At 37.9% G+C, this 15624-nt stretch overlaps 1 protein-coding gene across 3 annotated transcripts in view; it reads right to left on the bottom strand.

The window, feature by feature from the left end:
* ZFYVE26 (zinc finger FYVE-type containing 26) overlaps positions 1–15624 on the bottom strand; it is a 55873-nt gene that overhangs the window by 16989 nt on the left and 23260 nt on the right. For all 3 annotated transcript variants that reach the window (XM_060762510.2, XM_067462791.1, XM_060762518.2), the window contains exons 16-31: positions 15361–15624; positions 15090–15200; positions 13515–13679; positions 12049–12291; positions 11618–11723; positions 9210–9949; positions 8467–8663; positions 7501–7605; positions 7034–7156; positions 6102–6278; positions 5715–5961; positions 4714–4812; positions 2406–2563; positions 2044–2213; positions 472–503; positions 124–275 (exon numbers count right to left, since the gene is read on the bottom strand). In XM_060762510.2, coding sequence (XP_060618493.2) covers positions 124–275; positions 472–503; positions 2044–2213; positions 2406–2563; positions 4714–4812; positions 5715–5961; positions 6102–6278; positions 7034–7156; positions 7501–7605; positions 8467–8663; positions 9210–9949; positions 11618–11723; positions 12049–12291; positions 13515–13679; positions 15090–15200; positions 15361–15624 — 3089 coding nt within the window. The remainder of the gene's footprint in view (positions 1–123; positions 276–471; positions 504–2043; positions 2214–2405; positions 2564–4713; positions 4813–5714; positions 5962–6101; positions 6279–7033; positions 7157–7500; positions 7606–8466; positions 8664–9209; positions 9950–11617; positions 11724–12048; positions 12292–13514; positions 13680–15089; positions 15201–15360) is intronic.

Raw genomic sequence — 15624 nt, 5'->3', positions numbered from 1 at the left:
CATAAGCTCTTCTACTTTTTCCTTCTGCCCCATATCCCTCCTCCTCCTGCTTCTCTTACTGTGCCATAAAGTAGTGTGGTTCTTATTTGAAGAATGTACAAAATATTAATAACATGAACTTACTTGCTCATAATAAAATTCGCCACGCACAATTTCATTCTCTTCATCCCTCAAAGAGAGAAGCCACTCAAGTTCTGCCATCCTTGGTATTTGGACCACTCCATAGAAATCTGAGCATTCATTATCAGAGGCTGCTGCTGTTGTAGACAGGCAATCTAAGTTATGAAAAATTCAGAACAAGAAGATACATTTCAAAAATTACTCTAGCATAAAAGGACTGAGAAATGAATAAATACTTGTTGGTCTTTTAAGATATTTTTTTCTATGCTGCTCACAAACACATAGAAAGAGTAAGAGAGAAATTTGGGAGCCTGGCCCTATTACATGTCAACAAAACATGGTTCTTCTCACCTTCTTCTTGATCTGGAGCCTCCTCTTTTGAACTGTAAGAAAAGAAAATAATGCTTCATTCTCATTCTAAACTGCTTGGGGAAGTTCATTTATAATCATTTGCTATTGCAAGTATTTTCATATTTGTTAATAAATGCCAACAAATATTCTTAGCTGCAAATACTGAGAAATAGAATACATTACTTCCCCCGTTGGCTTCACAACTTAAGCTAGAATTCTAAATGAAAAACCAGTAGCAAAGCATTAAGAACCTGCCTACAAACAGGCTAGTAAAATCCAGTGACTCATAGTACTGCCCACTTTATTTGTTGTTCATTTGTTCCGACTCTTCGTGACCTCATGGACCAGCCCACGACAGAGCTCCCTGTCAACTGTCACCACCCCCAGCTCCTTCAAGGTCAATCCAGTCACTTAAAGGATGCCATCCATCCATCTTGCCCTTGGTCAGCCCCTCTTCCTTTTGCCCACTTTATACTGACTTTATGTCTAGGGTCACTGCACAAAGACAGCTGTAACCCTTTCTTGCTCTGTTCTAGCAGGCCCTCTATGCAGTTCTCTCTCACACACATATACATAACACACACACACACATATCTTCCTGCCTATTGAAATAATCTCTGAAGGTACTTCCTATCACTAGAACGACCTTTAATATTGGTCAAGAAGAGATATTTTTTAGGGGTGGCATCTAGGCTTTGCAGCCTTCTTCCAAAAAAAAGGCATATCTTGCCCAATTGTCAATGGCCTTTTTTAAAATTATTTTTTACAAAGTGCTTCAGATTAGATGTGGCTTTAGCCATTCCTCTTGGAGGAGCTAAATGCTCCCATGTCAGTGGTGCGGTGAATCCACTCCATGTTTCATTTATTTATTTACTTACTGTATTTATATACCACCATTCTCATCCATGGGGGGACTCAAGGCGGTTTACAACATACTAATGCCAAAAATGCAATGCCAACATACAGTAAAACAAAGATATCATAATAACTAATCACTACATATAACTATGACTTAAATTCATTAAAACCATTAAACATAAAAATAAACAAAATTTAAACATTCAGACAAAGCATTAAAATCATCTCAATATAACTATTAAAATCACATGATCCATTTCAGACTTTAAGGAAGTTATCCAAGGTGCCGAAACTATTTTGGAAATACACTTCTACACACCGGCTATCCCCTTTAAGGTCTGGAGTAGATCCTAGAGAAAAATCTCAGTGCCCCGCCCCTGATGCTACTGTTGTATAACATTTGATACCACTTTAACTGCAATGGGCCAATGCTATGGAAGCCGGGATTTGTAGCTTGGTGTGGTACCATCATACTTTGGCCGAGAAAGCTTGTAAAACTACAACTCCCATGATTCCATAGCAATGAGTCTTGGCAGTGAAAGTGATATCAAACTGCATTAATTCAACTAATTAGAAGCAGAGTTCTCAAAGGACCCACTATATAAAAACGAAATTATTTTAACGGACGTTGTTCACATAATTATCCCAAGTGCACCACTCCAGATACATTTTCTAAAATAAAAAAACAACAAAAAAGGGAGACAATCTTCATACATTTTCTTATCATCAGACAAGGTGGCTGGACTTTCCTTGTTGCCATAAGCATAGCACTGGTCACACACACGAGCTGGATTTTCTCTGCAAGTTTCCACCACCATTTTTTGGGTAGAACAGGAACTACACACCAGCCTCCCACAACGTCTGCAGTGATGCCGTCTATTAAACTGAAAGACAGAGGAGAAAGTAGTGAACAATAATAGTTTAGTATTTCCCATTTAGACAATTCAAGAAACCTCAATTGTGCATTTTTTTGAAACCTTCAAAGATATGACTGGCAAAAGCTATCCATGGGCCACTGAATAAATATCTATTCAAGACCTTGTCATATCTCAGATGTTGTTCCTGTTTCCCCTTACCATAGAAAAACGTTCAGTTCGGCAAACCATACACGTGTCTTCAGTTTCATCTGGAATCCATTGCTGTTTTGGCGGGGGCTTATCGGGTGGCACAAACTCCTGAGGGGAGACCGTCTGCTGCTGGTTTTTCTCTCCTGGGCTGGAAGAATGGGTTGTGTCTTAACAATAAAAGAATGAAAAGATAACATTAATGGAGGATGGAATTATTGCTAACTCATTAGAAAACTGTGATGATTTATGTTTTCCAAACCATGGACAGTATTCAGTATGGACATCTACAAAATTACCTTCACCAGGATGGAAATGTTTTACACAAAAATACTTTAAATAGTATTATTATTATGATGGGCAGGTCATATAGCACGAACAAAAGACAAATGATGGACATGTTGACTAACAAACTGGAGACCACAAGCGGCTGATCTCGGATTTGAGGGGATGAACCAATGGTTAAGCTATTTGGCCAGAAATGGAAAAGAAAACACAGGTCTATATATTGTGGCAAATGGTAGATTCACGTAAAGCCCAAAGGAGTGGATCGATGATAAATCATATAGGATAGATTATTATTATGATGTTTATTATTATTATGTTTATTTATACTTCACTTTTTCTCTCCACAAGGAGACTCAAAGCAGTTTTATTTTTAAGGACCTTTATTATTTAATATCTTGCTTGGAGGAACCAGAAGTGATAGGTGGTAACTTTGAGCAATTCTAGAGATGTGATGGCCCAGGGCAGAAATAGATTATGGGATTTTTTTAGAGTTATGACTAGTGGCTAAAATGTTTAAGAAAAGGTACACATACACACTTATATAATGCTTAGTTATGTTATGGCAGATTTTTATGAAAGATCACATATGGTAGTGCTACTGAAAGTTGTAGTCTTTTAAGCAATATCAGTACATAGTCTACAAGCTGTCAGTCTGTAGTGTGTTTCCTGGAAAGAAAGAAACAGGTACAGCTAAATGAATACAAATATTTTACAAATTTCTGGCACATGAGAGGGGTGGGGGGGGGGGATTCGGTTCCCACATCAGATTATTGCCATTCCTGGTGTTTGTTAACATTTCTCAGTTCATTTTATGAAAATGAACTAGTTGACCCAAAGCAGCATTAGAGGAAACAACATAGTTTTCTTGGTGGTTTCTTCTATTCTTGCTTGTTTCTTTAATTGTTTGGAGTGGGGGGTTTTTTTGTTTTTGTTTTTGCTTTATATTCATAAATTGGAAAAACCAGTTCAGCTGTTTCTTTCAATCCAGGACCATGTGGCTCCATTTGTAAAAAAAAACAAACACACATGAACAAATATAGAAATAAAGAACATTTAAAGAAGCAAGTTCAAATTGTAATTATTTTCTGAATTAACTGCATTATAACAAATATAATAATTGTACATCGCTCAAATGATACGTCAAATATGGTATGGCCCTAAAGTAACAACAGAGCTTCCAGTCTGTAAAGGGTGCTAACACTGGATCCACCCTTCCTCCCATTGTTGACAAAAGTTTCATTTTATTTGAGGAAAAGAATATATCATGGCCTCAACATGTGAACAGAACTTTCCCTTCTGGACATTCATATTTTGTGCCCAAATGCCAGGGTTTTCAACATCCACTATAGGATCTTAGAGGAGAGACTGCAGAGCACAGACCCATTCTTTTGTGTCCAATTTAGTGGATTAATTAATACTAAGTATTTCTCCCGTGTATCCCAGGAATTTGGGGGAGTGGGGTAGGAATAACAAGCATAACTAAAACATACAACTAAAGTACCATGTTTTCAATTTGGTGTAATTATCTACGGCATTTTACCAATTTTTATGATGTCTTGAGTGCTGTTTATCATACAGGGAGGAAGAACTATAAAGCAAGGTCTGAATTCTATCAGTAGAGACAACTAAAGCAGATCTATTTAATCAACTGTTGAATGTTAAGTTACTTATAATCCAATTGATTGAACAGGACCAGTTCATTTCAAACTAGAACAGGATTCAGGTTTGTATGAAAACTTGAATAGCATCCAATGTCAGAAGAAAAGCACCACATTTAACAAGTAAGCACAGAGAGAAGAGTACTCAAATAATAAATCTACATCGGTGTATCTAAATAGTATTAGTAAAGCAATTGGGATACGTATTTATTGATCAGCCAATCTTTCAAATGTGCATCACCCTAGGCAACAGAAGCTCCCAATCGCATTGTTTGTACACTCCCTTTGGAGTAAGTAAAATACAAAAATGCATTGTTTCAGCATTGCAGAGAGAGATAACATTCTAATTGGACATTAGACCTTTTTTCTCTCACCAGGAAAACTGGCTGGAAATTGATCTGTTGATTCTGATTTGGACAAGGTATCAGACTCCGATCCTCGGTACAGACTCTCTGGAATCTGAATCATAGAATCTAAGATAGGAAAAAAGGGCAGTTCAGGTATTGGTTGCCTACTTTTCCTGACCTAGATGAAAATTCTTGCAATGCAAACAACTCCAGCTTTTGTACAGCTTTGCCCATAAAGAGTTTATTAACTTGACAGCATGCACATCAAGTGTAAGTTTCACTTTTTGCATCAAAGTAGTAAAGTGAAGACTGGCACTTAAAATGTTTTAAGTATGTTTAGCCTTTAATGCTGCCTTTCCTACATTTTTAATTGTGTTCTCCCTTTTTTTTAAAATATACAAAAGATGGATTTACAAAATTAAGCTAAAGAAGCATGCTTTTTGGTATATTGTATCATTACTTTCGAATGTAGTTACTATTGCTATTAACAAAAATGGTAGAATATTAAACAATATTAATAACACTACTTGGTGAGAATGAAAGCAAGAGAAGTACTTCTAAATCAAGTCATGAGCTGCCACCCAGGTTCTTGTTGTTTGTGGTGAGGAAATTATAACTTGAAGCTCAATTGAGTTATAATATTAAGTTATAACTCGGAACTCTTTTCCTGCAAGTTTCAACCTCCCTCCTTTAATAAAAAAGAAAATTACACAAAATTCTCCTATTTGCCACCTGCATTAAACAAGATAAATCCCCCAAATATTACAGTATCAGAAACTAGCCAAAAACCTGAAAGTGCATTGAAAGTAGACTTCCAGTAACAGTGAAGAAGGGCAGACATATGTAATATAGGGGCAAAATCTAGCTCCACAACTACTACAGCTGCCCACACTATAATACATAAACATTTGTGAATAGAAGTACACGTCTGCATTCCCAATCTTGCCTCCATTCTGAGAATCTGTGCCGTTTAGCTAATAAGCAGCCAAAACACCTTTGTTGCCTGGAGACTTCAAAAATGCAGTCACCTGATCTCTTCTCTTTTAATGAGAAAGGAAAATCGAGGGCTTTCCCGGCATATTTGGAGAGCAAAGCATCAATATCTTCTATGGTGAAACCTATCTCTTGCCCCACCAAGAGCTGGTGCAGGGTCTGCACAGCCACAGCTGCCCAATCCACTTTCATGTTCATCAAGAGCTGTTCCAGCATAAGCAGCGGCTTGCAGGACAGGTGGGAGTAGCTACCCCGGTAAGGCTCAGGAAGAGTTAGTAATACCTTGAAAATGGAAAAGTAAGGAATTTTTTTTAGAAATTATGTGTCACCATTATCTGAAACAAAAAAAGATCTTGAAATAACATATTTTGAGTACAGTAGCCTTGTGACACGGTCTTGAGAACTGAAGAGCTTCTGCTTACCTTTGATCCCATATAAAGGGCCTGAATTTCATTATGGCGCATAACTGTTAAGTGCTTGTAGAAGTATGTTGTGAGATAATCTGCAAGGAAATGAGAAGCTGCCAAGCTGGGATGTTTGTCAAGACACTGTTCACTTATGACAAGTTGAATGTCTGGATCCTCTATCCTTTGCAAGAGCTACAAATAAAGTAAACATACATATACTTTATTTAATTGTACACACACACAGTGAAGTCTAATTGTCTGTGAGATCAAGCATTTATTTCACCTCTGCGACCAAAAGTGGGTATTTCCATTTATCACACTGCTGCCAACATCACTTGTGGGGGCCTTCTAGTTGTCCTGTGAGACCCTTTCTTCCTATCAGCATGCACTATTAAGTGTCTGAACGTATCTCTCCCTATGAACCAATATGAGAGTTAAGATCTTCAGGGGATGCCCTGCTCTCGGTTCCACCCCATCACAAGTGCAACTGGTGGGGATGAGAGACAAGGCCATCTCAGTGGTGGCTCCTTGGCTGTGGAACTCATTCCCTAGAGATATCAAATTAGCCCCCTCCCTGCTGGTTTTCAGGAAAAGAGTGAAAACCTGGTTATGGGATCAGGTGTTTGGAGAGGCTTTGAATAGTGCAATACAGAACTGGCATAACTGTAGCAACATAAATGGCGACTTCTGGATTTGGTATTAGGGTTTTAACAGTTTTACAGTGTTTATATGCTTTTATCTATATTTGTGTATATGATGTATAGTATTGTATTTGATTGCAAATGCGGCATTGAATATTGCCACGTAAGCCGCTCTGAGTCCCCCTTGGGGTGAGAGAGAGTGGGCTATAAATATGGTAAATAAATAAATGAATAAATTTTACCTAAGTATCTTCCATCTTAAAATGATTTTGGAGACAGATAGCATCAAAAGTACAAAACGGTTACCTGCAAAGCCTTTTCCATGTCTCCCATCTCTAACAAGTGAAGGAGATGCTCTTGGTGAAGGCTGATCAAATTGTCCCGTGGAACAGGATATAAGTCACCCCATTCTTCACATAATTCATAATCCTAGGGCAAAGACAATAACCTTGTATTATTGTCACTCATGATACTATAACTTGGATAAATGTTAAATGAAAAAAATATCCACAAGACTGACCCATTTATTCAGTGGTTAAAAGTATTTCTGCTGGACACGGAATGAACTCAAAGGGACACAACTTGTTTTTCATTCAAGAAAAGATATGGAAAAGAAAGACAGCACTAATTGTGAGCTCCTCAGAAGTAGTTAATAGTCCATTCTGGAGAAAGAGATGGTGGACCAGTGGAGCCTCAAAGTATTCTATTAAGTTTTTTAATGGAATAGTGAACACCAAAAAAGTAAAATAATGATTCAAAAGCCCATGTCCTACCTTTGCTTCTAGAATCATTGCTATAATAGTCTGGGGATCTTCCTTACAGGTTTTTTTCAGGTCCTGCCAGTCTTGCCATATTGGGATATCTTGCAGACTTAGAATCTGATTAAATAAAAGCAAATGCAACTGAATAATAATTTACATATTTCTGTTTCTTTTCTTCATAAGAGCAAGGAGAACAACTGAACTAACCATTTGCGGAATTTATTTTGAATCGCAAGTGAGCTGCTCCTAATAGAGCAGGAAGAGTTTTATTTTTTATGCTTCCTTATCAATGTACAATATCATTTTGGAATATAAGGAAAAGAGAGCAGTTCCCACTTAAATAAGAATGTACACATTAACTATGTTTGCCAAAAAGGGAGTTAAGAATGTACGCACCATATTTGCAAAAAAGGGAGGGAAGAAAGAAAAGAACATAAGTAAGACATAGCTGTAGTGCAACTGTCCCCACAGGCATGTCATAGTTCCTCTCAACTTTGCACTTACTTGTCAAGCAAAAAATTATATCAGCTAAGTGTTATGTAAATACGCTTCTAAATAATGCCCTTATGGCCCCAGGCAGTCTTGGATAGCATACACTTTCTAGACCGATTGTGAATGAGCTGCAGAGCAGGATAAGAGTTGAGATTGCTATCATCACATTGGCGGTGGGAGGGGTGCGTGTCCAAGAATGCTTATACAGTATTTCTATTCACAATAGAATGTAATTTTAGGCAATTGTTTTTACCCTACGTATTCTATCAAAGGCTACAAATTGTTTTTATCTATAAAGTGTAGAAACTGATCAACTCCATTTTTGTCACAACTGTTTCCATTGTCATTTCACAAATGGAGCCAGAAGTACAAGATTTCAGCAATTCTCAAAAACAAAATAGTCTTGAGCCAGAGAGAGTATCATTTCCACATTCAGCAATACCTTGCGGCTATTAGCCATGGTCCCTAATTAAATGAACTGTCTACCTTTTGATAAACCTGAAGCTCTCTTGTTTTGCTTTGTAGATCAGATCTCAGCTCTTCAGACACCTCAGGATCACAGGAGCAATAGGCTAAGATCTCCAGACAAGCCTCCAGTGGCCACCGATCCAAAAAGCGAAGGGCTAACCTGCTCCTCAGCATAGCATCTCTAACTGGGAACAGATATTGCCAACTCTCCTTACCTAAAAAGGAAATAAAACCCACAAATGATATAGAAGAACGTGGCAACCACACTATAGGCAATTCCCAGGTTACAAAGAAGATGGGTTCTGTAGGTTTGTTCTTAAGTCGAATTTGTTTGTAAGTCAGAATAGGTACATTTCATAAGTGTAACTCCAGTCATATATAAGCTTTGGATAGAACCCCTGCAGTGTTTGTTTTGTTGTCTGTGCCCCTGTTCAGAAGATTTCACCTCATTTTCTGTCCATGTGATAATTAGATTTTGAAAAAATTGGCTTGTTGTAGAAACAAAGCTGCACTTGAGACACCTTTTTTCTATGACAACTCTTTCACAAATGCATTTCCCTTCCTCGAGGTAAATTTCTCTCACTTTCTGTTGTCTCACTCCTGTTCTTAACTATAAGTTGTTTGCAAGCCAAATGTTTGTAACTTGGGTGCTGCCTGTTTTAAGAACATAGAAGATGGCTTTTGGGCCAGAGAGAAGAGAGGATCAAATCTGAGCCACCCTCCAACATGCCACCTCTAAATAAAAACTATTTCCTGTTTACCGTCAGCAGCGGCACAACTCAGGACAGCATCCCGCACAGAGATTAGCTCTTCCATATCCTGGCTGTAGAGATCCAAGACTTTCAGGGCTCTGGGCCAATCCCCTGCTGTGAGCGCTTCCTCAAAGGTCTCCATCAGGGCCTCAATGGCCACATCAGAGTGCAATCCCAGGAAAAGCAAGGATATACAAGACTTGCCACAAAGCCCACTAGCCAAGCTGTTTCCTTCATCTTGAGAGGCCCGCAGGGGTTCATACATAGTAAGCAAAAAGGTCTCCAGAAGTGGGAACTCTTTTAATAGGGCTTCACATTCCTTAGTAATCTGATCAACAGACAGTGGAACTTCCCGCTTGCCTCGAAATTCCATCCATGACAGGCTCTGTTTGGAAACCCGCTGGACCTTTGATACACTCAAACAAGCTGTGGCAGCAGTTAGTTTCGACTGAGATTTCAGGAAATTGAGGGTAGAAGCTGTGAGCATGTGCTGGTTCTCCTCACACAGAATGGAAGAGGGGTGTGTGTCAGGATCCTCAGGGTCCATGGCTGGATGATGGACTGGTATCTCAACATCAGGCAGACAATGATACGCATGCAAGTGTGCTAGACTGTTAATATTGGTCACAAGAGACCTTGTCTGGCTGCTTTGCCAGGTGCTACAGAGAGGCAGTGCCTTACAGCAACAGTTAATGATCACTTGCTGTACATTTAAGTTCAGTTCTTCATTGGCCAGCAGCAAAGACAACCTGCAGGATGAAAAAGTAAAGCAGGTCATAAATCAGGCCTCATATTTATGACAGATAATCCAACTGAATATACAGTCAACAAGGAGAGACAAGAAATTCTAAGCTCCTTGATGGGCACATTTGTGTGTTTATTTGATGAATGTGAATGTTATATTCAAGCTTTATATTTTCAGATATACCATCAAACGTCTTATAAAGAGTGAGTGAATAAGCAAACTGTTATATTAAATAGCCAACTATTTTATATGATGGTGGTCAAACAATTCTTACATACTACTATTACAAATGACAAACAGAAGCATAATAGGGTTGCCGTGAGTTTTTCAGTCTGTATGGCCAAGTTCCAGAAGCATTCTCTCCTGACATTTCACTCACATATGTGGAATGTCCAGGGTGGGATAAAGAACTCCCGTCTCCTCGAGGCAAGTGTGAATGTTGCAATTGACCACCTTGATTAGCATTTAACCCTCAACCTCTGAGGATGTCTGCCATAGATGTGGGTGAAAGGTCAGGAGAGAATGCTTGTGGAGCATGTCCATACATAGAAACAAGAATGTATGTATGTGTATTTTATAAGACTCTCAAGAAAATAATATAAATCAGGATAATATGTTCTCTAATGGAGTAAATTGTCTAGACTTTATAGCATTTATAGCATTTAACAGTAATGTTATCAGCACATTATAAGTAAATGTAGGTTAACATAGAGCAATTAACCTACATTTACTTATAATGTGCTGATAACATTACTGTTAAATGCTATAAATGCTATAAAGTCTAGACAATTTACTCTATTAGAGAACATATTATCCTGATTTATATTATTTTCTTGAGAGTCTTATAAAATACACATACATACATTCTTGTTTCTATGTTACTATAGATATTTGTGCATTGTTTGCTTTGAGCATGTCCATACAGCCTGGAAAACTCACAGCAACCCAGTGATTCCAGCCATGAAAGCCTTCGACAATACAGAAGCATAAAAGTTGTAAAAGGTGAAAGATTTATCTGAAGAGAAACCAGAGTATGAAATAGTATGAAATATCTAAAATTCATCCATGCATCTCCATAACTGATTAAGCAAATAAAACTTTAAAATAATGGAAGACATTTGCTGAACAAGTAGCTTGGCTCTGGTGTTACCCAAATATCAAAATACCTATTTCCAAGATCAGTTTGGTCATTTCCTGCAATGACCCATTCACTCTTCCAATCCAAAATAGCCAATTTTGCATATAATTCAGTTAGTATTACAGTGCTATTATCCAAAAAGCATAAAAGATTGTACTCATGAATTCCAGATTTCCAGCACTTGCAATAAGAGGTACAAGATGTTTTATTGTTTGAGATTTTGTTAAAAATTATGTTTTAACATTTGATTGCCAAGATGAAAACTCCATTCTTCAACATGAGTGAAGACTGAGCTAAACTATATCATCGTACTTTATGCTGCTGCTTCAGAAAATATTGTACTAGTCGTGGGAATTGTTTCTTAAGAAGTACTTTACATACAATTGTAACAGAAATGAAATATAATACTGCCAAGTGCCATATTCCAAGTAGTGCTTCGAGTCCAAGATGGAAGAAAAGTGGAGTATTATATTGATACTGAATAAATAAATAAATAATCAATTGGCACTGCATTCATGTCCAAAAGTGACTCACCTGTCAGGAGCAACCTGCTTTTCAAACAAAAGCTGCGAAAGCAAATGAGAAGGGCTCTGTTGCAGTAATATAAAAGGGTTTCCCACGTGTACTTCCACAGATTGATCTGGAATAAAAGATATTGGTGGGAAATCATTTCTTGTTTGTCTTGAAAGAAACCTTCTAAATCTCATGCTGTGAAGTAAGACTTACTCTGCTATGAACTCATTTAAGCAGTCATTTTTACTGCAGATTACAAATTCATTTATTGAGAGCATTTGCCATATTTTAATGAAACATGGTTACAAACAGTCATGGGACAGGTTATCCACAAATGTACATGAAATACAAGTTTTCTTATTATCAATATTGTTTTGTTTCCTTCACTATAAAGATTGTTGGCTATTAAGTTAAACATGGATCATTTTTTCTAGTAATGTAAAATCACTCACCTAGTTCTGGATTGAGGCTTCGGAGGACAATGGCAGCCAGCTTATTCATATAATGGAAAAACTTTTGCACATAGATATTCTGCAGAGGGCTGTCTTGCGTGTGGCTTTCTTGCATAGTCTGAGAATGTTGGTCTAGAGTTCTTAGCAAAAGTTTGATCTGATTGCAAACCGGATGTGCCTCTATTTCTGCCTGTTTCAAAGACGCCTGTTCCATCAAAGAGGCAAGGAGGTTCCCTTTGGAATCTATTATGATAAATATAATATGGATTAGACATAAAATGTTTTATCATCTCTTTTTCAATCACAAATTATATCCTTTCCTTCAAATAGACAAGACTAATATATAGGAACAAAATCCACTTTTAGCAATGGGAGAAATTTCACAGAATTTATTCCAACAAGGATGCAGTGCTATATAACAGTCTGTTTATAAATTGCTTTGTAATAATAATTCTGTCAATAACAACAATAGTTTGCTACCCTGCATATTGAATTCAAGTCCCAAACACGAATCAAGGAACATGAAAGGCACCACAGACTAGTTCAACCAGAGAAGTCAGCCATAGCAAAGCACTTGATGAACTAACCTGGACACAGCATATTATCTGAGAACACAGAAATGGTGGACCACTTAGACTACATAAGAAGCCACTGAAATCCACAAGCATGTGGACAATTTCAAGAAAAAGGAGGAAACCATGAAAATGAACAACATCTGGCTACCAGTATTAAAAAACTCTAAAATCAGGACAGTAAATAAAGAGCAACACTCAGAAAAGAGAGAAATTCCAGACAAGAAACAATCAGGGCCAGCTAACACCTCCCAACAAAGGCAGGAAGCAGCCAGACTTTGAAGCTGCAAAGCTAATCAATCCTAATCAAGGTGGCCAATTGCAACATTCACATCTGCCTCAAAAAGACAAGAGTTCTTTCTTTCATCCTCAGCATTCCACAGATATTAAAATCTCCCTTGCCTAATTTCCAACAGACTTCACAACCTCTGAGGATGCTTGCCATAAATGTGGGTGAAACGTCAGAAGAGAATGCTTCTGGAACATGGCCATACAGCTCAGAAAACTCACAGCAACCCAATTTTTATTGTGTTTGTATTTCCTTAATACAAACATTTGAAATCTGCATCTGGACTTCAGACCAGATCAGCTCAAGAACAAGAGATTTTTTTAAAAAAACAGCTAAAAACTGTAGCAAAGTGGGTTTCCCTGTTATAAAGACAACATACATTGGTAAGAAGCACTCCAAACAGTTGCCAAAGAAGTTTTTCATCCTGAAATATATATTTATATAAAATACAAAATGATGAAATCATATTCTTTGAAATATCCCTTATAAATTAGCCAATATTGGGGGAAGTTATTTAAAATTTTGAGGGAGAGATAACTTTTTAAGCTAGAAAATATGGTGTAACTAAGGAAAAAAATAACTCCTTAAAACACATGTACACATACCTGAAGAATCTTCTACATGTGCCAGTTTTTGCAGTATTTGGTCAAAGTGCTGTGATACAACAATATGATTAGTAATACAATTCTCAGTCAGGAATGGATAGCAAGACTGGAGCAGGTCCACAATGCTGCAGTGGAAGTGACTACTGATTTTCTCATCTGAGATTTCTGTTGGAAAACAAAATTAAAAGTCAATGGATAGCAATGCTCAGTTTCATTTTAAATATTAAATTGGTATGTAGAAAACACATGCAGAGGTATTGTCAATATTAAATACAGAGAACTGAACTGAGTGTGTATATTCTACATCAGCTGCCTTGCAGGAAATAAGACTACCACTTCCTCTAATTTGCACTGCTTACTTATCAGCTCCTGGTCACTCCAAATTGAATCCCCTCTTGTTTCTAGGGCTGCTTTAACATATTTATATTTTCTTATATGAAACCCAAGTTCACTATAAGCTAACAACTCAAGAGTTTTTTTCTGATGGAGCTTCACTAAACAGGCAGGCAACAGTGGCTGCTGGGTCAACATGCTCACAGTCAGAAGTCTATTTGGTTCTCATGTCACAATGTTTGGTGGTAAAGCTTCAGTGGAGACACCTTTTCCCCACGATAACTCTTCCAGGAGTGAATTTCCCTTCTGAGGGGTCAGTTTCCTCTCATTTCCTGTTTTCTCACCCCCGTTTGTAACTAGGAGCTCAATGCATTTTGAGGACTGCCTGTACACACATGTGCTTCAGTAAAACTGTAGCATCTAATGTAAAATCAAAATGTATTAATTACCCTCCTTTCATTTTGGTTCAATTTCTTTATTTAAACCAGTGGTTCCCAACGTGTGGTCCATGGACCACCAGTGGTCTGAAAGAACTAACATAGGGTCCACGGCCTCACTATTACTAGACCATTAGAACGAGAGCGACTACTCTTGCAAAACCCTCTTATAGTGCCAAGGCTTATTAAATATGGTTTACTGTGGGTGAGCTGATGGTGACTACTGGGTGGCATATGTAATGTATCAGAAGCATATGCCAAATCCAATGCAATTTTCTGAATCAGCACCCCAAATAACTAAACCAAATCTAAAGTTGACCAAAAATTTATTTGTAAGCTTTTGGTACTATTGTTGGCGAGCGGTCCCTGGTCAAAGTGGCCCTGATCAACTGATCCGTGGTCAAAACAAGGTTGGGAACCACTGAAAACAAATGCATATCCTATTTTTTCCCTAACAAACCAAGGTGGCACTGGTTAGTAGTAATCATAATACAAGAACACAGCCATAAAGAAGGATCATAAGGAGCACTCATAGAAAGACCAGTAGCAGTAGGAGATTTACAAACAAAAACTCCAGCCACTGAATACAATCACTTAAAGAAAACCAGAAAGAACATAAGGTCAAAGGATGAAAGCATTTCTAAAAAGAAAAGTCAGTGCCTTTGCTTGGAAGACTCATAAAAAGGATTGCATTCGTCTCCCTCCGAAGCGAGTTCCATGAGCAAATTCCAACAATGGAAATGGTCCTTTTGGTTGCCAATGAAACTGGTATGAATGAACTAATGATAAGAAGTAACTTAGTTACCTGATTTAGGCTGTCCTTGTGCAATATTGATAATTTTACTAATTTCTTGAAGAACTGCTGGGAAGCCCCTCAACCCATCAGAACAATTTAGAACAGAATCATGTCTTCGGCCTGTTATTGGATGAAAAGACAAAGTGAAGATGAAAACGTGAGGGGAAACATACTGACACAATTACATGCAAAATTTGTAACTGTCATGATTTTTAAAAATACTTTCAATGGAACACTTTTTTCAAAAAGCCAGTATAACCGACTATAAGAGGACACTTACCCTTAACATCGAGGCTGTTGTGCAACCTTCTCTCTGCAGCTTCTAAGAGATATTTGCAGGTTTTCCACAAGTGGCACTGAGTAGAAGCTAAATCGAATATGGCCATAGCGGAGGGGCAGAGGCCTTCCAGGACATTACACAGTGGGTCAGTCTGTTCTAGTTGGAGGCTGCTGGCCCAGAAGTCTTCTTGTAACATAGGGACTGGGCTGTCAGAAGGGGCAAGCAGCTTATCGGTAACGTCCGAAATGGAATAAAACACCATAC

Source organism: Anolis sagrei, chromosome 1 (assembly GCF_037176765.1).
Source record: "Anolis sagrei isolate rAnoSag1 chromosome 1, rAnoSag1.mat, whole genome shotgun sequence".
Taxonomy (NCBI): domain Eukaryota; kingdom Metazoa; phylum Chordata; class Lepidosauria; order Squamata; family Dactyloidae; genus Anolis; species Anolis sagrei.
The sequence above is the reverse complement of the archived record's forward strand: the minus strand, read 5'-3'. Positions and strand labels throughout refer to the sequence as shown.